This window comes from Colletes latitarsis, chromosome 12 (genome assembly GCF_051014445.1).
Source record: "Colletes latitarsis isolate SP2378_abdomen chromosome 12, iyColLati1, whole genome shotgun sequence".
NCBI classification, from domain to species: domain Eukaryota; kingdom Metazoa; phylum Arthropoda; class Insecta; order Hymenoptera; family Colletidae; genus Colletes; species Colletes latitarsis.
The window spans coordinates 22201550-22225733 of record NC_135145.1 but is presented as its reverse complement, the minus strand read 5'-3'; the positions used below and the strand labels follow the sequence as shown (position 1 = coordinate 22225733).

General features: G+C 40.9%; 1 protein-coding gene across 1 annotated transcript in view; it reads left to right on the top strand.

The window, feature by feature from the left end:
* The first annotated feature begins 5692 nt into the window (after positions 1 to 5692).
* Wg (Wnt family member 1 wingless) overlaps positions 5693 to 24184 on the top strand; it is a 28565-nt gene continuing 10073 nt past the window's right edge. The window contains exons 1-2 of the mRNA XM_076780119.1: positions 5693 to 5793; positions 17892 to 18154. Of these exons, the coding sequence (XP_076636234.1) occupies positions 5693 to 5793; positions 17892 to 18154 (364 nt within the window). The remainder of the gene's footprint in view (positions 5794 to 17891; positions 18155 to 24184) is intronic.

Genomic DNA, 24184 nt, shown 5'->3' with positions numbered 1-24184 from the left:
GAAATCCTAGATAAACATTGTTAAGTTTCGAAACTTCCCGCGTGAAACAATGCAGAAATTACCAATATGGCCGCCAGGGCATTTGCAAGAAAAATAATAAGAATAAATAGAGTCATTGACCTTTGAAGCATCCACCATTTTACTCAATCGCGGCTTCACCATTTAAAAATAATATTCTGGGCCCTTGAAATCTAAAAGCATCGTTAGAAAGCTCTGAATGACAATTGCACTTCGTAACTTTCGAAACTTCCCGCGTGAAACAATGCAGAAATGACCAATATGGCCACCAGGGCATTTGCAAGAAAAATAATAAGAATAAATAGAATCATTGACCTTTGAAGCATCCACCATTTTACTCAATCGATGCTTCACCATTTAAAAATAATATTCTGGGCCCTTGAGATCCAAAAGCATCGTTAGAAAGCTCTGAATGACAATTGCACTTCGTAACTTTCGAAACTTCCCGCGTGAAACAATGCAGAAATGACCAATATGGCCACCAGGGCATTTGCAAGAAAAATAATAAGAATAAATAGAATCATTGACCTTTGAAGCATCCACCATGTTACTCAATCGCTGCTTCACCATTAAAAAATAATATTCTGGGCCCTTGAGATCCAAAAGCATCATTAGATAGCTCTGAATGACAATTGCACTTCGTAACTTTCGAAACTTCCCGCGTGAAACAATGCAGAAATGACCAATATGGCCGCCAGGGCATTTGCAAGAAAAATAATAGGAATAAATAGAATCATTGACCTTTGAAGCATCCACCATTTTACTCAATCGCTGCTTCACCATTAAAACATAATATTCTGGGCCCTTGAGATCCAAAAGCATCGTTAGATAGCTCCGAATGACAATTGCACTTGGTAACTTTTTGAACTTCCCGCGCGTAAGAGTGCATAACAGTCAATATGGCGTGCAGGCATGCGAGGTTAGACGTTCACGTGTGTTTTTTTACGGTACGTGGAGTCGCGAACGAAGGTGATACAGAACAGCGGCCAAGGCGAGCACTTTTTCCGTCATCCGCGTCATTTCGTTGGCGTCGTTGGGCGATCAATTTCGAGCCGTCACCGGGCGAAACGAAAGAACGCCGGGGCCAGAAGGGTTACGCGAGCTAAGGACGAAGCATTCCCCGCGTATAATTGCCTGGGATTTCGCCCGGTCGGGGCCCGTCTCCTGCTCGAGTTTCCTCCGAACGGGGCACGCGCCGACAAAAACGTAATCGCGCTCTCGTCGCCGCGACGATTTACGCCGATCAATCTCCGTAACTCTTCGCCCATGGTTCCCCCCGCGACTGTTCCCTGACCTCGTTCCCGAATATTCGCCGCTCCGACCTTTTTGCCGGCGGCCCCGTAAATTGCGCTTTCTCGTTCGCCGCGTGGCTCTCCACGCCCGTACTTTCGTTTTCTCCCCGAAATTCCCATCCCCCTCCTCCCTCTTTCACAACAAATTCTCCTCTATATTCCTCAAAATGTTCCCCTGGAATCTAGGGAAAATATTCGTGGGTCTAACTTGTGTAGGAACGATCTTTAATGGATGACACAGAGGCCTCCATACGCGTCATTTGGCTCTGTGCACTCAGGGAATTCCCCCCAACGAATGTTCGAGAGAAACATTATCGAGTATCTGAGGAACTAGCAACAAGTATATAACAAATTCTCCTCTATATTGCTCGAAATGTTCCCCTGGAATCTAGGGAAAATATTCGTGGGTCTAACTTGCGTAGGAACGATCTTTAATGGATGACACAGAGGCCTCCATACGCGTCATTTGGCTCTGTGCACTCAGGGAATTTCCCCCAACGAATGTTCAAGAGAAACATTATCGAGTATCTGAGGAACTAGCAACAAGTATATAACAAATTCTCCTCTATATTGCTCGAAATGTTCCCCTGGAATCTAGGGAAAATATTCGTGGGTCTAACTTGTGTAGGAACGATCTTTAATGGATGACACAGAGGCCTCCATATGCGTCATTTGGCTCCGTGCACTCAGGGAATTCCCCCCAACGAATGTTCGAGAGAAACATTATCGAGTATCTGAGAAACTAGCAACAAGTATATAACAAATTCTCCTCTATATTGCTCGAAATGTTCCCCTGGAATCTAGGGAAAATATTCGTGGGTCTAACTTGTGTAGGAACGATCTTTAATGGATGATACAGAGGCCTCCATACGCGTCATTTGGCTCCGTGCACTCAGGGAATTCCCCCCAACGAATGTTCGAGAGAAACATTATCGAGTATCTGAGGAACTAGCAACAAGTATATAACAAATTCTCCTCTATATTGCTCGAAATGTTCCCCTGGAATCTAGGGAAAATATTCGTGGGTCTAACTTGTGTAGGAACGATCTTTAATGGATGACACAGAGGCCTCCATACGCGTCATTTGGCTCCGTGCACTTAGGCAATTCCCCCCAACGAATGTTCGAGAGAAACATTATCGAGTATCTGAGAAACTAGCAACAAGTATATAACAAATTCTCCTCTATATTGCTCGAAATGTTCCCCTGGAATCTAGGGAAAATATTCGTGGGTCTAACTTGTGTAGGAACGATCTTTAATGGATGACACAGAGGCCTCCATACGCGTCATTTGGCTCTGTGCACTTAGGGAATTCCCCCCAACGAATGTTCGAGAGAAACATTATCGAGTATCTGAGGAACTAGCAACAAGTATATAACAAATTCTCCTCTATATTGCTCGAAATGTTCCCCTGGAATCTAGGGAAAATATTCGTGGGTCTAACTTCTGTAGGAACGATCTTTAATGGATGACACAGAGGCCTCCATACGCGTCATTTGACTCTGTGCACTCAGGGAATTCCCCCCAACGAATGTTCGAGAGAAACATTATCGAGTATCTGAGAAACTAGCAACAAGTATATAACAAATTCTCCTCTATATTGCTCGAAATGTTCCCCTGGAATCTAGGGAAAATATTCGTGGGTCTAACTTGTGTAGGAATGATCTTTAATGGATGACACAGAGGCCTCCATACGCGTCATTTGGCTCCGTGCACTTAGGGAATTCCCCCCAACGAATGTTCGAGAGAAACATTATCGAGTATCTGAGGAACTAGCAACAAGTGTATAACAAATTCTCCTCTATATTGCTCGAAATGTTCCCCTGGAATCTAGGGAAAATATTCGTGGGTCTAACTTGTGTAGGAACGATCTTTAATGGATGACACAGAGGCCTCCATACGCGTCATTTGGCTCTGTGCACTTAGGGAATTCCCCCCAACGAATGTTCGAGAGAAACATTATCGAGTATCTGAGGAACTAGCAACAAGTATATAACAAATTCTCCTCTATATTGCTCGAAATGTTCCCCTGGAATCTAGGGAAAATATTCGTGGGTCTAACTTCTGTAGGAACGATCTTTAATGGATGACACAGAGGCCTCCATACGCGTCATTTGACTCTGTGCACTCAGGGAATTCCCCCCAACGAATGTTCGAGAGAAACATTATCGAGTATCTGAGAAACTAGCAACAAGTATATAACAAATTCTCCTCTATATTGCTCGAAATGTTCCCCTGGAATCTAGGGAAAATATTCGTGGGTCTAACTTGTGTAGGAATGATCTTTAATGGATGACACAGAGGCCTCCATACGCGTCATTTGGCTCCGTGCACTTAGGGAATTCCCCCCAACGAATGTTCGAGAGAAACATTATCGAGTATCTGAGGAACTAGCAACAAGTGTATAACAAATTCTCCTCTATATTGCTCGAAATGTTCCCCTGGAATCTAGGGAAAATATTCGTGGGTCTAACTTGTGTAGGAACGATCTTTAATGGATGACACAGAGGCCTCCATACGCGTCATTTGGCTCTGTGCACTTAGGGAATTCCCTCCAACGAATGTTCGAGAGAAACATTATCGAGTATCTGAGGAACTAGCAACAAGTATTTCGTCGAAAGTGGGAGGGGTGAAGGCCTCGATGGAGGGTCGAGGGGGTCAATTCCGCGTTTTCCGTCGCGAGAGAGTGTCCGGCGGCGGAATTCGCGCCGGAAGAAAGGACGCTCGGGCGCGTAGGATCGGGAAAAAGCACGTCGGTGGCGGCGCGGTTCCATGGCTACGCCGCTTCTCTCCCGCATTCCGGAGCTCGCGGTTCCCACACAGACGCGCGCGCGCGCGCGCCCGTGTCCAGTGTGTGCACCACCGCCTTTCGATTCACGCATTCTCCGGCGACGTCCCTCCGTCGGGAAGGAAGGGTGACGGAAACGGTCGAGCGAGACGGACGACGAGGAAGGAGCCCGCTCGACGGATGAATCGGGAAAAAGAGGAGAACGCGAGAAGAGGGACGCTCCCGGAGTCGCTGGGAGGAATTGACAAGGACGGAGCGCCCGGCTAGAGAGGCGAGCGGCCGGCCAGAGGGAGGGGGCGGGAAGAGAAGTAACAGGGGGCAGAGAGAGAGTGGGAGATATCCGGGAAGGTTCTCGCGTGGTGGGAGACCGCCGACCGAAAGTTCCTTGCGCGCTGACCACGAGGCGAGTGGTGGGGCGAGCGAGGGGCGTGGCCTCGTCGGGCACCGCCCACCGTTTCCCCTCGAAAGCCACGTGCTCGTCGGAGAGGAGCAGAGAGGAGATTATCTGTCAGAAGGTGGCGAGGTCTCTGTTCTCAGCGACGATCTAGCAAAACAAACGCGCCGCGTTTGTTGCATCCAGGTTTCCGCCAGGAGAATCGAAAAGCTGCGGAAGGGCAGAGGCTGGCCCGTGGGGCGGGGCGAGATTCGATCTGTCTTGGGGGGGTCCAGGCCGATCCGAGGGGAAACGAAGAAAACGGAAGGGTGGAGAGGACGAGAAAAGGGCAGAGAAGACCGGGAGAGTCTGTTGGGTGGGAAGGAGAACGAGTCAGAAAACCGTGGGGGGAGGGGGGAGAAAGAAACGAGACGAGACGAGGATTCCGGTGGGGGCGTAGAGGGGAGAAGGTTTCCGTTCTCTCTCTCTGAAGAGAGATCGGCTCTTCCGCGGACGAGCGCGTGCAGTCGCCAGCGGAGGCCTATACTTGTCCGTCGAAGGGTATTGGTTCTCGAAGACGCTGTACCCCCCGAGAGAAAAGGAAACGACGAGGGCTCCCCTTCGGGCGCGTTCTGTCCGCGGGTCGACGCTCGTTCGCCGATCGATCGCGCGCGCGAGGATCACGATACCGACTGTTCCCGGACGCGTCGTCGCGCGGACCAGCGGGCCAAGTTAAAACGAAAAACTGGTAACCCCGGGGACCCCGAATTTCGGGGGTCGAGGCCAGCTCCATTATTATCGAGGAGGGTTGCCAGGTAGCCGGACGCCTCTCCCACCACCGATTCGGCAAGGGTGACACCCACCCCTCGAAAAAGCCCTTCGGGGGGTGAGTTTCCGTGTGGCTCTCGACGTCTCGCCGCCAGGCTACAGTCACTCAATTCTCGGACCGTCGACATTGCGGTTCTTGCGAACGGAACCGGCCGCTTTGACAGCTGACGCGAGACGTTTCTTGCGCGTGGGAATTCCCCGGGACCCGGGATGATTTAGAACGCCCGTGAAATCGGTTCCTCGTTGTGCGCTACCGGACGGACGATCCTCGCTATGTGCGCGCCGGGCAACGTGTGATGTTCCCGTACCGGTGAGTGACGGATTGGTGTGTGGTGTTTCGCCCCAAAAACGACGAAACTCGAACTCGTGACCCCCCCCTTTGCACCGGAAACTATGAGGCTCTGGGTGATCGTCGGCGCCCTGGCGGTGGCGATCCACGCCTCCATCGCCGAAATCGCCAGGAACAAGAACCGCGGCAGAGGATCCATGTGGTGGTGAGTCGATTAACGTCTATTTAACGCGTGAACAAGCGCCCGAGAGTCCCGGGAGGCCCCGCGTTAATTCCACCCGGTGGGTCCACTCGATCGATACGTTGGATCTGGATTTCTCTGCGAAAAATCGATTACCCCGCAACGGACCCCCACCAGAGAATTCCGTTTCGATGCCGAGGTCCGGACTTTTCTCGAGAAATTCATTTCCACGGCAAGTCGCGTATTCGAATTAACCTTTTCGAGTTAATTACGCGCGGAAAACGGGCGCGTTAACACCTGTCGCGGCGGGGCCTTGCGTCCGGGCCCGAGCGGTGGCTCGAGCGCGCGCGCGCTCCTTCTTATTAACCCATTAATCATAAGCCACCGGGTCCCGGCTGTTTCGATCCGCCGGCGATTTCTCGTAGGAACAAGAAAACGCTGGATGGGATATTAGATAATGGCTAACTTCATTAGCCGGGCAATAAATAATGCTCGCGTGTGCAGCCGGCGTGTCCCGTTTACAACCGAAAGAGATAGTCGCGGAAATATCCCGCGTAACGATAAACCGCCTGGCGATAAATCAGCGTCGAGGGGGAGTACCCGGGACTTTTCCAGCCTCGAGTTGATTTAAGACGCGGCCACGCGCTGGTAATTATTGCCTACGAATTAATTAATCTAATACGACGGTAAATTTCGCGGCGCGCGACCGTACCGGGACAACCTGCCCCGCGGATTTCGCAGCCGGGAGTAATTTATCGCGGCTACCACGACGGGCGAAAGGAGCGATTGACTTTTCGGTGAACGTCGGCGAACGGTTCGATCGGCGTTCACCAAATAGATACCGCGATCCTATCGGCAATATATCCGGCCGTAACAGGGGATTACTTATCGCGTTAGCGTACCTGGTCTCGAACCTGGGTGGTCCCGTCCGCGAACGACACGAACGCGGACCGAATAGACGAGGAATAAACGAGAAACTGTCGATGAACGGAATCGCGGGGTCGATGGAAACCGGTAGCGCGTCGGGATCACGGAAATTGGAGGCGTAGGCTGTCGCGAGAGAATAGATTCCAGGGAATCGAGGATAGAAATGTGGAAATTGCAAGATAAACGGGTTTTAAATGTTGGAATTTGAAGTTTGGGGGGTTTTTGAGATGATAGGAGTCTTTTTACGGTGGCCATTTTTATTTTTGTTGTTGTTGCTACTTTGAGGGGGATTTTCAGTTGGTACATTGTTTTATTAGGGTGTTAAATACTTGTTCTTCTAGTGTAGGGATTTATTTTACTATAGGAAATTTAAGAGGAAGATTTTGTGTATGATTTTGGTACTAGAAAACCAATTTTGTACCCCCCTGGAACTCCAAAGTATGTGGACGAAATTGAGTAACTATATAATAAGGTAATCCTAATAAAAATTGCAAATTAGGATGAAAATAGAATTTGAAATCTTCCACTTTGAGGAGGAGATTCATTTGACAAATATTTTTCCACTGTGTTAAATTATTTGGGAATTTAATTGCCCCCTTATAAAATTGAATAGAAAGATTTATATCTATGATTTGAATAGTAGAATCTAAATTTGTACCCCCCAGGAACTCCAAAGTATGTGGACGAAATTGAGTAACTATATAATAAGGTAATAGTCTTAATAAAAATTGCAAATCCGGATGGAAATAGAATTTGAAATCTTCCACTTTGAGGAGGAATTTCATTTGATAAATATTTTACCACTGTGTTAAATTATTAATTGGGAGTTTAATTGCCCCCTTATAAAATTGAATAGAAAGATTTATATCTATGATTTGAATAGTAGAATCTAAATTTGTACCCCCCAGGAACTCCAAAGTATGTGGACGAAATTGAGTAACTATATAATAAGATAATCCTAATAAAAATTGCAAATCCGGATGAAAATAGAATTTCAAACTTCCACTTTGAGGAGGAGTTTCATTTGATAAATATTTTACCACTGTGTTAAATTATTTGGGAGTTTAATTGCCCCCTTATAAAATTGAATAGAAAGATTTATATCTATGATTTGAATAGTAGAAACCTGATCTTGTACCCCCCAAAAAATCGAAAATTGTACATTGATAAAATTGACTAGCTACAAAATAAAATAATTCTAATAAAATTGAAATTAATTACGATCAAATAATAATTATGAAACTCACTGATATCAATCAGATACACCGTTTTTATTTGGAAATTCATTAGCCCCCTTACAAAATTGAATAGAATCTTGTACCCCGCCAAAACTCCAAAATCTGAAGTAGAAAAAATTAACTAGCTACATAATAAAACAAAAAACAACATAGAGTGAAAGAAATCTAAATAACAAATCAATTACCACCAAATAATAATAGCGAAATTCCCTAATTACGTCCAGATACACCGTTTTTACCTAGAAATTTATTAGTCCCTTTACAAAATTGAATAGAAAGATTCATATCTATGATTTGAATAGTAGAAATCTTGTACCCCGCCAAAACTCCAAAATCTGAAGTAGAAAAAATTGACTGGCTACATAATAAAACAAAGAACAGCATAGAGTGAAAGAAATCTAAATAAAAAATCAATTACCACCAAATAATAACAATGAAATTCCCTAATTACGTCCAGACACACCGTTTTTATCTGGAAATTTATTAGTCCCTTTACAAAATTGAATAGAAAAGTTCATATCTATGATTTGAATAGTAGAAATCTTGTGCCCCCCCAAAACTCCAAAATCTGAAGTAGAAAAAATTGACTAGCTACATAATAAAACAAAAAACGGCATAGAGTGAAAGAAATCTAAATAACAAATCAATTACCACCAAATAATAACAATGAAATTCCCTAATTACGTCCAGATACACCGTTTTTATCTGGAAATTTATTAGTCCCTTTACAAAATTGAATAGAAAGATTCATATCTATGATTTGAATAGTAGAAATCTTGTGCCCCCCCAAAACTCCAAAATCTGAAGTAGAAAAAATTGACTAGCTACATAATAAAACAAAAAACAGCATAGAGTGAAAGAAATCTAAATAAAAAATCAATTACCACCAAATAATAACAATGAAATTCCCTAATTACGTCCAGATACATCGTTTTTACCTAGAAATTTATTAGTCCCTTTACAAAATTGAATAGAAAGATTTATATCTATGATTTGAATAGTAGAAATCTTGTACCCCCCCAAAACTCCAAAATCTGAAGTAGAAAAAATTGACTAGCTACATAATAAAACAAAAAACAGCATAGAGTGAAAGAAATCTAAATAACAAATCAATTACCACCAAATAATAACAGTGAAATTCCCTAATTACGTCCAGATACATCGTTTTTATCTGGAAATTTATTAGCCCCTTTACAAAATTGAATAGAAAGATTCATATCTATGATTTGAATAGTAGAAATCTTGTGTCCCCCCAAAACTCCAAAATCTGAAGTAGAAAAAATTGACTGGCTACATAATAAAACAAAAAACAGCATAGAGTGAAAGAAATCTAAATAAAAAATCAATTACCACCAAATAATAACAGTGAAATTCCCTAATTACGTCCAGATACATCGTTTTTACCTAGAAATTTATTAGCCCCTTTACAAAACTAAATAGAAATAAGATTTGAATAATAGAAACCCAATCTTGTACCCCCCTCCAAAACTCTAAAATCTGAAGTAATAAAAATAGCATAGATGAGGAATGAAAGAGTCAAATAAATCTAGATTAAAACCGATTGTAATTAAATAATAATACCGATGTTCACTGATTACGACCTTATATACCGTTTGTGAAATTACAGCCTTCTAATAATACCGTTAGACAGATAACTTGTTCCTAGCAAACGGCTCCAGACAAAAGTTAATTGCTGCAAACACAAATTATGTCCACGGCTCAAAGGTTACCCAACGAGTCTTGGAAGTTTTTACAGAACCACCTGTTTCCCCCATTGGAAGAACATCTCTTAAATCTTCTAAACGGATGATTATGTATCCGTTCAAATAAGCCGATTATTATTCAATGAGTTTCTTTATTTTCCCTGGACTTTACCCGCTAAAGTAACCCGTGCTTGGCACGGGGATTATAATTTGTAACCAGTTGCAGAAGTGCGTTGCGAAACGGAGACTTATCTAGGTTCGTTTATTGCAGATTATTGCAAAATGCACTTGGGCAACGTAAACCGCGTCTGCTGTACGGAGAGTCGATTAGATAATTATGTCGAGCGTGTAACTCGAATTTTACACGTTTTTCTGTACCTTTTCAGCTTCAAGTTTTACTAGTAAACTGATTGCAATTGAGCTACTTTTTACTGAAGCTTTGCCAAAATCGAGTTATTATTAATCAGTCGCCATAAACATTCCTTCCTCGGTTTTATCTTGAGTGCAGATATTATAAAAGCCAAAAATAGAATCCTTGCATTTTATAGATGCAAGGTGAAATATGGCTGAGTTTTACGACCCAGCTCAGGTTAATCCTTATCTCATAATCCAACTCAAACACAAGATCAACGACACACGAGAAAGAAACGAAAATGTGTCATGAGGAAAGGATAAAGAAACTGTGTGTTTAGAAAAAATATATCAACTAGAGGGGGAATTAAAATAGGAAATATATAGGAAAGGGGAGAAACTTTTTAGATGGAACTATTGGTATGTGAGGATTTCAAGGAAGAATGGAATAGAAGAGACAAGGACCTTTAAACCACAGTGATCAAACAAGGAATTACGAGTTCGAAGTGGGTTCAGAAAACGAGAACGAGAAGGTGGAAGACAGGTTGGACAATAAGAAAAGTTTCTCTGTGACATTTGACTCTTGAGGAAGGCTTGGAGGAGCTTGGGAAACGTTGGAACATTTCTTTAAAGGGGCACGTTTTCCACCTGAAAGTCTCAACCAGTCTCAACAGAAACGTGACAGTTATTACAAACACGTGGTAAATCGCTTGCATAAATGCTAAATGAAGGGTCACAGAGATGGGATTCTAAAGGGACAGATGTCGAGCATCCTAATATTAGAAAGAAAGGGTTTGTCGCGATTGGGCTCATCTTACAAGTTGCACTGAAAAATGTAGGGTTGCAGAGAAGTTATAGCAATGGAAGTATCGTAAACGTACAGAAACTCGTAATGATATTTAAGAAAAGAAAATACTGTTTAATGTACTTGGGACTTGTATTGCACAGTATTTTAAATGTATAAAAACTTGTAGTAATATTTGAGAGAATAAAATACCGTTTAATGTATTATTGAGGCTTGTATTTGTATGTACTTAGGAATAAATGTATCTTTTCTATTACTTTTGTGTGTGGATTTATGTTTACCTCTGCAATCATACACTAGGAAAATGTTTACAATACTTTGATAGTGAAATAATGGGCAGTATTGTTTGTTCAAATAATAAAATTGCCCATCTAAAGAAGTTGACAAATTCTAACCTCGAAATAATAAATAAGTAGATAATTTCTCAAACGAAATATAGTCAACTCGAGTTTTAGAAGTCTTCCAACATTTTGATAGTGAAATGATGAGTAAAATTGTGTACAAATAATAAAATTGCACATTTGAAGCAGAGGTTGACAAATTCTAACCTCAAAATAATAAATAAGTAGATAATTTTCCAAACGAAATAGAGTCAACCCGAGTTTTAGAAGTCTTCCAACATTTTGAGAGTCAAATGAGGGGTAAAATTGTGTTCAAATAATAAAATTGCACATTTGAAGCAGAGGTTGACAAATTCTAACCTCAAAATAATAAATAAGTAGATAATTTTTCAAACGAAATATAGTCAACCCGAGTTTTAGAAGTCTTCCAACATTTTGAGAGTCAAATGAGGGGTAAAATTGTGTTCAAATAATAAAATTGCCCATCTAAAGCAGAGGTTGACAAATTCTAACCTCAAAATAATAAATAAGTAGATAATTTTTCAAACGAAATATAGTCAACCCGAGTTTTAGAAGTCTTCCAACATTTTGATAGTGAAATGATGAGTAAAATTGTGTACAAATAATAAAATTGCACATTTGAAGCAGAGGTTGACAAATTCTAACCTCAAAATAATAAATAAGTAGATAATTTTCCAAACGAAATATAGTCAACCCGAGTTTTAGAAGTCTTCCAACATTTTGATAGTGAAATAATGGGCAGTATTGTTTGTTAAAATAATAAAACTGCCCATCTAAAGAAGTTGACAAATTCTAACCTCGAAATAATAAATAAATAGACCATTTTCCAGACAAAATATAGTCAACCCCAGCTTTAGAAGTCTTCCAACATTTTGATAGTGAAATGACGAGTAAAATTGTGTATCAAATAATAAAATTGCCCATTTAAAACAGAGGTTGACAAATTATAACCTCAAAATAATAAATAAATAGACCATTTTCCAAACAAAATATAGTCAACCCTAGCTTTAGAAGTCTTCCAACATTTTGATAGTGAAATGACGAGTAAAATTGTGTATCAAATAATAAAATTGCCCATCTAAAGAAGTTGACAAATTCTAACCTCGAAATACCAAATAAATATACCATTTTCCAAACAAAATACAGTCAACCCCAGCTTTAGAAGTCTTCCAACATTTTCATACTGAAATAATGGGCAGTATTGTTTGTTCAAATAATAAAATTGCCCATCTAAAGCAGAGGTTGACAAATTCTAACCTCAAAATAATAAATAAGTAGATAATTTTTCAAACGAAATATAGTCAACCCGAGTTTCAGAAGTCTTCCAACATTTTGATAGTGAAATAATGGGCAGTATTGTTTGTTAAAATAATAAAACTGCCCATCTAAAGAAGTTGACAAATTCTAACCTCGAAATAACAAATAAATATACAATTTTCCAAACAAAATATAGTCAACCCCAGCTTTAGAAGTCTTCCAACATTTTGATAGTGAAATGACGAGTAAAATTGTGTATCAAATAATAAAACTGCCCATCTAAAGAAGTTGACAAATTCTAACCTCGAAATACCAAATAAATATACCATTCTCCAAACAAAATACAGCCAACCCTAGCTTTAGAAGTGCCCCAACGAAAAATTCCCAAACATAGAATAATTCCACAGAAACTGTGAACAATGTTTATGGAGTTTGTTGGAATGTAGCAATAATTGCTCGAATTTCGAGGTTTGGGAGCGCGTGGCCGGGTCGTTATTAGCCCTCCGGGGTCGATAAATTATTTCGGTGGTCGCGGCGTGTCCGCTGGGCAGAAAACACGTGGACAAGCTAGAAGGGGGGCTCCCCCAAAGGGTGGAGAATGAGGGACAAGGGGGGGGGGGCACCGGGCAGTACCGTCCGGGAGAGTCGTCCCTGAGCTTTTCTGCCCGACGTAAATTACAAGCAATAGATATATCCTAACCGGTCCGGAGCGCTGCTTTATTTATGGGCATCGCTTATCGAATGCATCGTCGTATAAGCGTTCTCCGCGCGAGATTCGCCGATGCGCTCGCCCAAGGACGAGAAGAAATTACCGCCGTGCGAGAAACAACGCGAACCGCGGCGCGATGACGCCACGGGCCCGGCATGCGGCCCAAGTAATTACGCCCAGACTCGCGATCCGATACGAGATTCCCCGATTTCGCCCAAAATTCGATCGCCGAAGCCCTGCTTCGCTCTTTTCAAATAATATTGGGCCCTCGATGGAAACTTCATTGGAGACTGCCAGTTGGTTTCCTGTAAAAGAGAACTATGTTAGTACATGTTCATATAAGTAAAGTTCTTTAAAATATATTTGGAACTTGAATATTAAGCTTCCATCCAGATGGCGCTTCAGAAGTTCAAGATGGCCTCCCCCAAAAGAAAACAATTTTCCATATTTCCTCTAAGCAATTTTCTGACCACACAAATCTCCTTTTCCTATGAATTTCTATATATATCACACCAAAATAAAGTATTCTATAACCTATCTTAGTGTAAGTTTTTTTTCTCTTACTTTATATATCGCAAATAAAAAATCATTGCAGTCTTAGTGGGGTATAAAATTGAAAGTAAGTCTTTTGTTAATGATCTGTAGTTTACGAATGAGTTTCCTTACCTTCTGAGAAGTTAGGTTATGGATTGTGTTGCACGGATAGAATCGAAGATGCTGGAGGCCCAGGGACCGAATTGGCGTGCTCGTTTCGACTCACCGGGCAGCATACACTTCGTAGTGGAGGTTTTACGAGCCCTGGTGCATCGTAATTCGGTTTATTTACACGGCGCCGAGAGTGTCAACGAGAAATCTCGGCCGCGGCTGGCAGGCTTTTCGCGGTGGCATCGCGTCCGGGTTCACGACTGTCTCTGTTAGACGTCAGGAAAGTTGTTGACAACGAAGCGTCGACGGAGACTCGACGACCGTGATTAGCTGTTTATTATGCTCGGCGACGAGAGATCCGATCCCTGCTCGCAAGCGATACACTACCCGCCAAAAGTAGATCGTCCTAACCTATACGAAACTCTTAATCCTCAACACCTGGGCCTCCACCTCTTCCATTTCATTATCATCACTCGATTCCATATGAAAACATTGAATAAACTAGTAATTATAATAGTAGAAAAATTGGGACGCCATTTTCTACATCTGCAACATCTTAACTGGGGCCTATAGTCTCGTCATCTTAACGAGTTAATTACGAAAAATAATTTAAATTAGAGACTATGTTTTGTGGAGATTACATGACTAATTAAAATTGTAGAAAAATTGGGACGCCATTTTCTGCATCTGCAACATCTTAACTGGGCAATAGTCTCGTCATCTTAACGAGTTAATTACGAAAAGAATTTAAATTAGAGACTATGTTTTGTGGAGATTAAATGAGTAATTAAAATTGTAGAAAAATTGGGACGCCATTTTTTGCATCTGCAACATCTTAACTGGGCAATAGTCTCGTCATCTTAACGAGTTAATTCCGAAAAGAATTTAAAATAGAGACTATGTTTTGTGGAGATTAAATGAGTAATTAAAATGATAGAAAAATTGGGACGCCATTTTCTGCATCTGCAACATCTTAACTGGGGCCTATAGTCTCGTCATCTTAACGAGTTAATTACGAAAAGAATTTAAAACAGAAACTATGTTTTGTGGAGATTACATGACTAATTAAAATTGTAGAAAAATTGGGACGCCATTTTTTGCATCTGCAACATCTTAACTGGGCCCTATAGTCTCGTCATCTTAACGAGTTAGTTTCGAAAACAATTTAAAATAGAGACTATGTTTTGTGGAGATTAAATGAGTAATTAAAATGATGGAAAAATTGAGACATTATTCTGTTTTCTATGTTTGCAACACTGTAACAAGATTCTATAGTCTTGACATCTTAACGAATTAATAGTGCATTCAGAAAACAATTTACAATAAAAACAGTCTATCTTCTGGAGATTAAATAAACTAGTAGACAATTAAAATAGTCAAAAAATTGAGATGTTATTCCATTTTCTATGTTTGTAACACTGTAACAAGGTCCTATAGTCCTGACATCTTAACGAATTAATGAAAAACAATTTAGAAAAAGAAAACTATTCTCTCATCCTATTTTCTGCAAATAAAATCATTCAGTTTCTTTCAGAATTTTGCAATGATAAATTAACATTTCCTATTACCAATTTAAAGATCAAAAATGACTTTTGACCAGACAAATCAGAAGAATATTCCAATATTTTTCCACCTGCATTCGTAAACCACAATTTGCAATGTCTCAAAAAGTATATTTCAATGAATAGGTTTTGAAAAAAAAAATGGTACACGATGCTAGGGGAAATACAGAGCGTACCACGCAACATTTCAATCTACCAACTTTCCCTAGCTTAGAAAGGAGTCCGGCCCAGTTTCTGGAATCGCTTCGTGTGTAATATCGTCGACGAATCTGGCCATTTAATTGACCTTTTCCCCGGGTCTGTCCCGGCCTTTAAAAATTCGTTACGTAACGCTGGTCGTTTAGTCCGTGTTTTGCATGTATAAATAGAACGACGACAACTATTTTTATCTGTGTACCAGGGACAGTGTACTCCACTTACCCGCGGATAAATAAATAAATCGTAACGAACAAACAAACGTTCTGCAACGAGAGTTCTACGAATCCGTGACCCCGTAGGTGGTCCTGAACTTTTGACTGTTAGTATACTGATCTCTGCGTAGAACACGCTCTACTCTGGCAGGAAAAATAATTAACCGTTTTCCGTGGAACTACTGCACGGTGCTATAAAGATTAACCCTGAACGATCCTCGCTATGTAAATCAACTAAGTCTTCTCGATCGTAAAATCGGTTTCGATATTATAATCGCCTTGAAGCTTCAAAATCAGGCGTAGAAGCACACACCAGAGAAATAAGATAAACCATGTCCTACAAATTTTTAAATACCAAATTGGATAGTATTATTTAAATAAATAAATTTATTTAAAAAGTTGCGTCGTAGAATGATAGAGGATAGTAAATTACACAAAATTTCCCTTTACAATTTTTCTCTAGCTCCGCTCAGAGCGGAGTTACAGCCCGATGAACAGAAAAAGCGCTAAAAGTCGCGGCGCGCGCCAAGAATTTTCCAGCGACGATTATTTCGGAAACGAAGCCTCCCACGAGAAAATGTCACTCCGCGTTTTCGACGTATTTTTTCGAGTAGTTTCCGAATATCGTGCGGTTTGTTGACTCGGGGACACCGTTTACAGCTGGGAGGAGGATCGCGATTCGATTCTCTAAAGTTTGCACGTTCTTCCCACGAAGGGACGCGAGCAGAACGCTGTTAAGCGTTTTTCTGCGCGACGCTCGATCGATCGGGACGCGAATTCTTTCGCAGGCTGAACTCGCGCGGCAGCTTGATTTATATATACCCGGCTACCGTTGACCGAAACTGTTGAACCAGTTTCGTCTTTCGAACTAATCCTTCTCCGTGCTCCTTCCCCTCCTCTCTCCTCACCCTCCTTCCTGAATTCCCCTTTGTCTCTCTCTTTCTCTCTCTCTCTCTGACGAGGGATCGAAGCGCGTAGTTTTTACGCGCAAACCAAATTAGCGTCGATCGAACGCACGAGAAATGCCGATCGCCCCCGGGGGCGATTGAGAAACGCGTAACTCGATCGCGTTTGCGCGATTCGCGCGAAAGAAACTTTTAATCGCGCTAAGGTCATCGTACTGTTCAACCCTGTGGTGTAAAAAATCCCCCTCCGCGTGAGAAAAAGGTCATTTTTGAATGAGAAATTAATAAATATACGCTTTTGCTCGAAAGATTCTCAAGTGAAACCAGTAGGGTGTTCGAAGAATGTAATTACTTGCCCGCCATGTTGGATTTCTGTGATTTCTATTTGACTCGTGGAAAGATTGTATAGAAATGGAGGAAATCTAGTATTATTATGATCAAAGTTTGAATTCAAACTTGCGATATATTTGCTATAGTTTGACTCAAGTGCAAAATGTGAAGAATCGTTTTTGTGTTCTAAATAAGTGGTGGAGGTTAAGGAATTGATAAATGTACGTTTTTGCTCGAAAGATTCTCAAGTGGAACCAGTAGGGTGTTAAAAGAATGTAATTACTAGTCCGCCATGTTGGATTTCTGTGATTTCTATTTAATTTGTGGAAAGATCGTATAAAAATGGAAGAAATTAATCTGGAATCTGGAATCTACTAACAATATAATCAAAGTTTCAACTCCTTACAATAAATATTTGAATTCAAACTTGTAATATATTTGCTATATTTTGACACAAGTGCAAAATGATGCGAATCAAGGTTAGGATCGTACCACGAGTACGAAGAATCCTTTCTGCGTTCCAAATAATTAGCAGAGGTTACGAAATTAACAACTAATATACTTTTATACGAAAGATTCTCAAGTGAAGCAGTACGGTCGAATTTAAAATAACGCAAACACTTAATCCGCCATGTTGAAATCTTTCCCAGTAACGATATTGCAATAAAATAAATAATATTCTTCCCCGTAGTTAAATATTATCTATTCCCCAAAAGAATAAACATTTTAACCAGTCTTTTACTGATTCCAATGGAAAGTGTAGCGAGTCTCAAATTAAATCCTGCGAAGGCTTTTCGTCACCCTAGTTTTCTTTGATCCAACGGTCTTCCCTCGCGTTTCGAGCTTTTTTTAACCGGTTTGAAAGCTGGAGTAGAGCCTTTTGGGGGATCTAAACGACCCTGTGACTCTTTTTTTCAGGGGAATCGCGAAGGCTGGCGAGCCAAACAATTTTTTGCCGATGTCTCCGGCCTCCCTGCACATGGACCCGACCGTCTACGCGACCTTGAGGAGAAAGCAGAGGAAACTGGCCAGGGAAAACCCGGGGGTGCTGATGGCCGTCGCCAGGGGCGCGAACCAGGCGATCGCGGAGTGCCAGCATCAGTTTCGTAACCGTCGATGGAACTGCTCCACCAAGAATTTCCTCCGTGGGAAAAATCTCTTTGGCAAGATCGTCGACAGAGGTGAGCTCACATTTCCTTTCTCTTCGACGCTGGTCACCTTTTTTTCCCAGTCGATTGGCTATTAGGTACCCCGAGAAAAGTAATTTACCCTTCTTTGGGCGAAGTCTCTTTTTCTCAGCGATTGTTTAATGGCGCGGTGACATTACCTGCACCGTTTCTGCCTCGATTGCAAAAGTGGATTTATTGGAAATTGGATAATAAAATTGCTTGGACATCCCATTTGCTCGATCTTGCTATGGCTCGTTCAGACGTTTAGATGAGATTGTTTCTAACTTTTGAAATTTAACGAGTTTAATATGAATGAAATTGCACAAGTGTTTCTCAAAATCCAAATGTGGGAAATATTGTTTGAATACAGTTAATATCCTATACGAGTAAATAATCGGTTTAAAAGTCCCATTTTACTGAAAACGTAAATTGCCACCACCGATGCCTAATAGTTTAATTCGATTATCGTTCGAAGATTACGTACGATGCGAGCCTTGCTAATTGGACTCAGCAAAATACTTTTAAGCGCTCCAATAAGAGAATACTCAGCCACACAAACCAGACTTCTACGAGCATTCAATTTAACATTTCTATCGAATTATACAGGAAAATCTCGTCAAAAAATATTAAACTCGTTGCACGATATGACTGCTTTTCGAACGCTTCCTGGGGCTTTCTCGAATTTGTTAAAACGCCTGTTCAACTCTACAGTGAAGTGCCTCGACACTTTCAAAGGGCCCTGCGTGCTCTATGGTCTTCAAGTGTCCCACGTAAATGAAAATCCAATGAATAGCAGCCCCAACTGTTACTTGAAAATATCAGACATTCGTTTGTAAACAGTCAAATGAATATTATTTAATATTTGTCAGTAAATAAATACCCCTTTCGTTCAAATAAAATTTCTTACAATTCATCGACGCATCATTTACATAATTAACCACAAAATACGAAGCTCCAAAAATAGGTCCCAAAATTGTTCGAATTAAAATAATATTTAATCAGGTTTGGCTAAATATAATACACAACCCCAACTGTTATTTAAAAATATCGTTTGTACGAAGTAAAATTAGTACTATTAAATATTTATCACTAAATAAATGCCCCTTTCATATGAATAAAATTTCTTACAAAACAAAAGCTCCATATATTTCGTAAACAATCTAAAGCAGGTGTCCATTTAAACTTCCATTTTCCAGTTTACTGAAGTCCCAAAATTGTTGGAATTAAAATAATACGAAGGGTTGAAGAATCGTGAAATTTTCGTGGGTAGGACGAGCCTTCGAGAGGATCGAGCTCGAAATGAGAGTTGCCAGGAAGGATCGAGATCCGTGATAAAACGACTCGCGTGTATATATAATGGACTATAAGGTGGACTCGTTTCACGTTCCAAAAAACAGCCCATTGTCCGTGGTCGTCTGCGACAACCGGTATTCCCGATAGAGATTTACAGGAGACGAGTTTCGAGAAAAGGGACGAAGATACAGACGACGAGGAGGATCGATCTCTCGCGCGATCGATCTCGGACGCTCGAGCCTACATCCTTATCTCGCGCGATAGCGTGCATGGACCGATTGGTAAGGGGGGTAATCGTCGAACCATACGCGGTGCTCGAGTTTCAGCGCGGTAATATCGTTAGCCGATCGATTCGCGAAGCACCGTAGAAAACTAGCCCTTTAGCCGCATAATTAAAGTATGCGTAATTAGATTACGGGTTAGTTAAGTGTACGCGATAATTTCGCGTCAAATCGGTCACAACGTGTATTAAGGTTGTATTCGATCGACAGTATGTCGGGTCCCTCGAGTTCGCGATTTTTTTCCGGGACACCTGTATGAGATATCAATCTGAAACTTTTTTCTCGAAATGGTGGACCCTTTAAGATGTTGCGTGAATTTTTACGAGGCTCTAGCTGCGATAATGAGGAAGTTGTCGGGGGACTTCCGGTGTGGGGGTCGAAACTGAGGAAACGACGAATGAAAACAATTATTTTGCTACATAGGGGCCTTCATCTCGCTTGACAAACTGTTTCACTGTTTTTGGTTACTCTGAATGGTTAATGGTAAATTAGTTACATAATTATTTCTAGACCAGTTTCTCTCAGAGACAACAAACAATATCCTCGATGCAAACTGTGTTTACAAGACCCAAACGTTCAGTTATTCTTTTCAATTATTACTAATCTCAAACAAAATGCAACAAACGAAAGGAACGTGGAATTAAATTGGGATGTTATTGGTTACCTGTTATATAATGGCGTTTTCGGGTATTTCGCGGGCAGACCGGAAGATTACTCGAAGACGACAGGGTGTCGGCCCAGTGGGGTTGCAGTGGGGACGAGGGGATCGAAAAGGGCGTGCCCTTGGTCCGGAGGCCCCGGGCACGTGCCCTCGCCGACCAGATGTATGTTTTGCAACCTGATAATGGACCTTCTCGTACCAGTTCTGGCTCCCCTGCGGCTCTTTTAGATCTCGTCGAGGCGATTGTAAGCCGAGCTTTTTCGCTCGGGCCCGACTCCCCGCCCCGGCGCGTCCAGTGTCCCCATATGGCCACTTATCGCGGCAGTAAAACCGAAAAAAAAAAACGATAAAAGCACCAGGGATACAAAATAGCGAGAGGAAGAGATCGACGCGCGCGTTAATCCGACGAGCAACCCTTGCGCGACGCCACGCACCGACGCGCCCCTTCACGCACCCCCTATCGTGTTACGCGCCTTTGCTCCTAATAGTTTTCTCTATTATGAGGACAGGGATTGGACGAATAGATTTTTTTTTAAACGTCCCGCAGTCGCAGATGCCACCTCTTACATTTAAATCGCCGCTGGACGTATTAGCATCCCCCCCACCTCGACGAGCCCCCTTGTCAGAGCGATATCGTTGCATCTAATTTTTCTAATGAACCTATTCTTCGTACCCCCATCACTATAATTTATAAAAGTAGGAAAACAATTAGATTTCTTTAGAACTGTTTCTCTGACATTTTTCTTCTGGGCTCTGGGTTTGAATTTAGGGGAGGCTTTTGGTGGGAGGGTTACTTGTTTGAATAGAATTTTTGTATCGAAAATTGAGTATTTTTTGAGTATAAAATAAGTTAATTCGAAGACAAATATTGAGAAATGAGAGGGCTTGGAAGTGGTATATAAAAGGGGATTTTTTTCGGGGGATACTTCTATAAGATATTAATTTGAAACTTTTTTTCCTAAATGGTAGACTCTCGAAGATGTCGTGTGAATTATTTTGGGAGACTCACTTCGATAATGCAAAAGTTATCAGTGGACTTCCGGTATGGGGTCAAAACAGGGACAGAAACAGAGGTAGAAATGTTATAGAAAAGGTTAGATCAATGCTGACAAAATATAATTATATAACGTGATCTAAAATTCCAATTACTTTGAGTTGTCTCTTAATAAATATTCTTGGAATACAAAACAATTCCAAGTCAAATAATGAGAAATGAGAGAATCAATATTCCAAAGAAGATTACGTAAATTCCAAAGTTCCAAATATTTCTTAAAACTAATTCGAGAAGCCCCACGAGAATTTTTACTTCGTATTTCCCTCCCCATTTTTCCAAATTGTAGCCACCAGGAGGTCGAACGGATTGAATCGTCCTGAAAGAAGCGAATGGTGAAGGATTAGGAAATAAATTTCCGTTTTTACCCCTCGTTGGAGATACCCCTGGTCGAGGACCTCGACCTTTCACCCTCCGCGATCGGTGAGGACCAGTTTCTCCGTTTCTCTCGCTCCCCCCTCGCTTTGTATCTTTTGTCTTCGAGCCGATCTTCGAGATTAGATCTGCACGAGGCTCGCGCGGGGTTAACGCAGATCGCAATCGTCGATCCGTAATGCTTGTACTCGTAGATCGAGGAGGGGATCGAGCAGACTGGTCGTCGCGCGTCGACCTAAACGGTCGTTTCCGGATTATGCAGGGTTGCGCGATTACAACGGCCGACAGGATCCTTCCGGTTCTTTTTTTCCGCTGTCCGTCTTCCCTTTCACATGCGTTCGATCTCCGTCAGCGCCAGAAACGGGCCTAAAAACAATCTAAAACAAAAGGGTTCTTTCATATTTCCGAGTCGATAAAGACTTTCGAAAATGGAGAGAAACAAACAAAATGTACTGGAATATATATCAGTCGAGGTTAATTACGTTTGCGTTATGAAAATAATTTGATCCTTCGATTTGTTGACCGTCATGGCGGACGATAATCGAACTGGACACTGAATAAACAGACGTCGAAACAATCATGGTACTTTCATTATGGAAGTTGCAATTGGAAAATAAGATACAGGTTTTGAGTATACAGTATTAAACAATTTTTATGGGAGTTTCTAGAGGCCCAAATAAGACGAAAATTAAGAATGCCAATTTGCTGATGGTGGCTTTGTTAAGAAGTTATTAAAATTACGCCGGTACTGAATTTTTTTCTCGAAAATGGTTAGGATTTAGAGGGTACGTTTATTGACCAAAAATGATTGTGATTAACCCTTCGAGGTAGAAATAATTTTTTTAGAAAGATTTGAAATTTTTTAATTTCGTCGAAAAATTTGTCCACCTACTCGAATTTTTTTCTCGAAAGTGGTTAGGATTTCGAGGGTATGTCTATTCACCAAAAATGATTGTAATTAACCCCCTTAGCTAAAAATAATTTTTTCAGAATGATTTGAAATTTTTTAATTTCGTCGAAAAATTTGTTCACCTACTCGAATTTTTTTCTCGCAAGTGGTTAGGATTTCGAGGGTATGTCTATTCACCAAAAATGATTGTAATTAACCCCCTTAGCTAAAAATAATTTTTTCAGAATGATTTGAAATTTTTTAATTTCGTCGAAAAATTTGTCCACCTACTCTAATTTTTTTCTCGAAAATGGTTAGGATTTCGAAGGTATGTCTAATGACCAAAAATGATTGTAATGAACCCCTCGAGGTAGAAATAATTTTTCCAGAACGATTTGAAATTTTTTTATTTAATTGTTAATAACTTTTTAAGGAAGCCTCCATCAACAAATTAGAATCTCCCATTAAAATTTTTCCCAGGGGTGGTCGAACACCCTGTATATATGTATAATTAAAACGTTGTAATTATGGGTAATAAGGGTTAATTCAAAATTGCAAAATACAAAGACGAATTTTAGAAAAATAAAAACAGTTACTGATACGTAAAATTAAAATTGTGGACAAGAAATTTTTATTAATATTCACTGTTGGGTCGTTTGACTCCTTTCTGTACCTCAAATCAGTGGTGGAGGTTAAGAAATTAATAAATACGCGCTTTCGCTCGAAAGATTCTCAACTAAAACAGTACGGTCTTAAAAGAATATAATTATTAATCCACCATGTTCGATTTCTACGATTTCTATTTGATTCGCGGAAAGGTCGTATAAAAATGGAAGAAATTAATCTTTTCTACAATAATATAATCAAAGTTTCAACATTTTGCAATAAATATCGAATCCAAACTCGTGACTACTATGCCTAACACTGGAACTACCGACAATTATGGTGTATTTATTCGCATCAAACGAACTAAAAAGTATAATGCAATGGAAACAAATATTCATTCTCTCATAAAAACCTAAATTTTCAAAAATCTAGTGGAATAAACTCACAATTTTCGTTGGGACTTACGAATGAGTCACTTTGACCTCGATAGTTCCTATATTTTTACACGAGTACAAACTGATGCAAATTGAGGTTAGTTTCACTCTCTCATAGAAAACTAAATTTTCAAAAATCGAGTGGAATCTCGCAATTTTCGTTAGGACTTACAAATGAGTCACTTTGACTTTGCTAGTTCCTATATTTTCACACGAATGCAAAGTGACGCAAATTGAGGTTAGCTTCACTCTCTCATAGAAAACTAAATTTTCAAAAACCCAGTAGAATCTCACAATTTTCGTTAGGACTTACGAACGAGTCACTTTGACCTCGGTAGTTCCCATATTTTGACACGAGTGTAGAACGACGTAAATTGAGGTTAGGATCGTACCAGAACAGCGAAGAATTGGGGTTCCCAGGTTGCAAGGAATATCTCGCGGGTGTCCCCAGC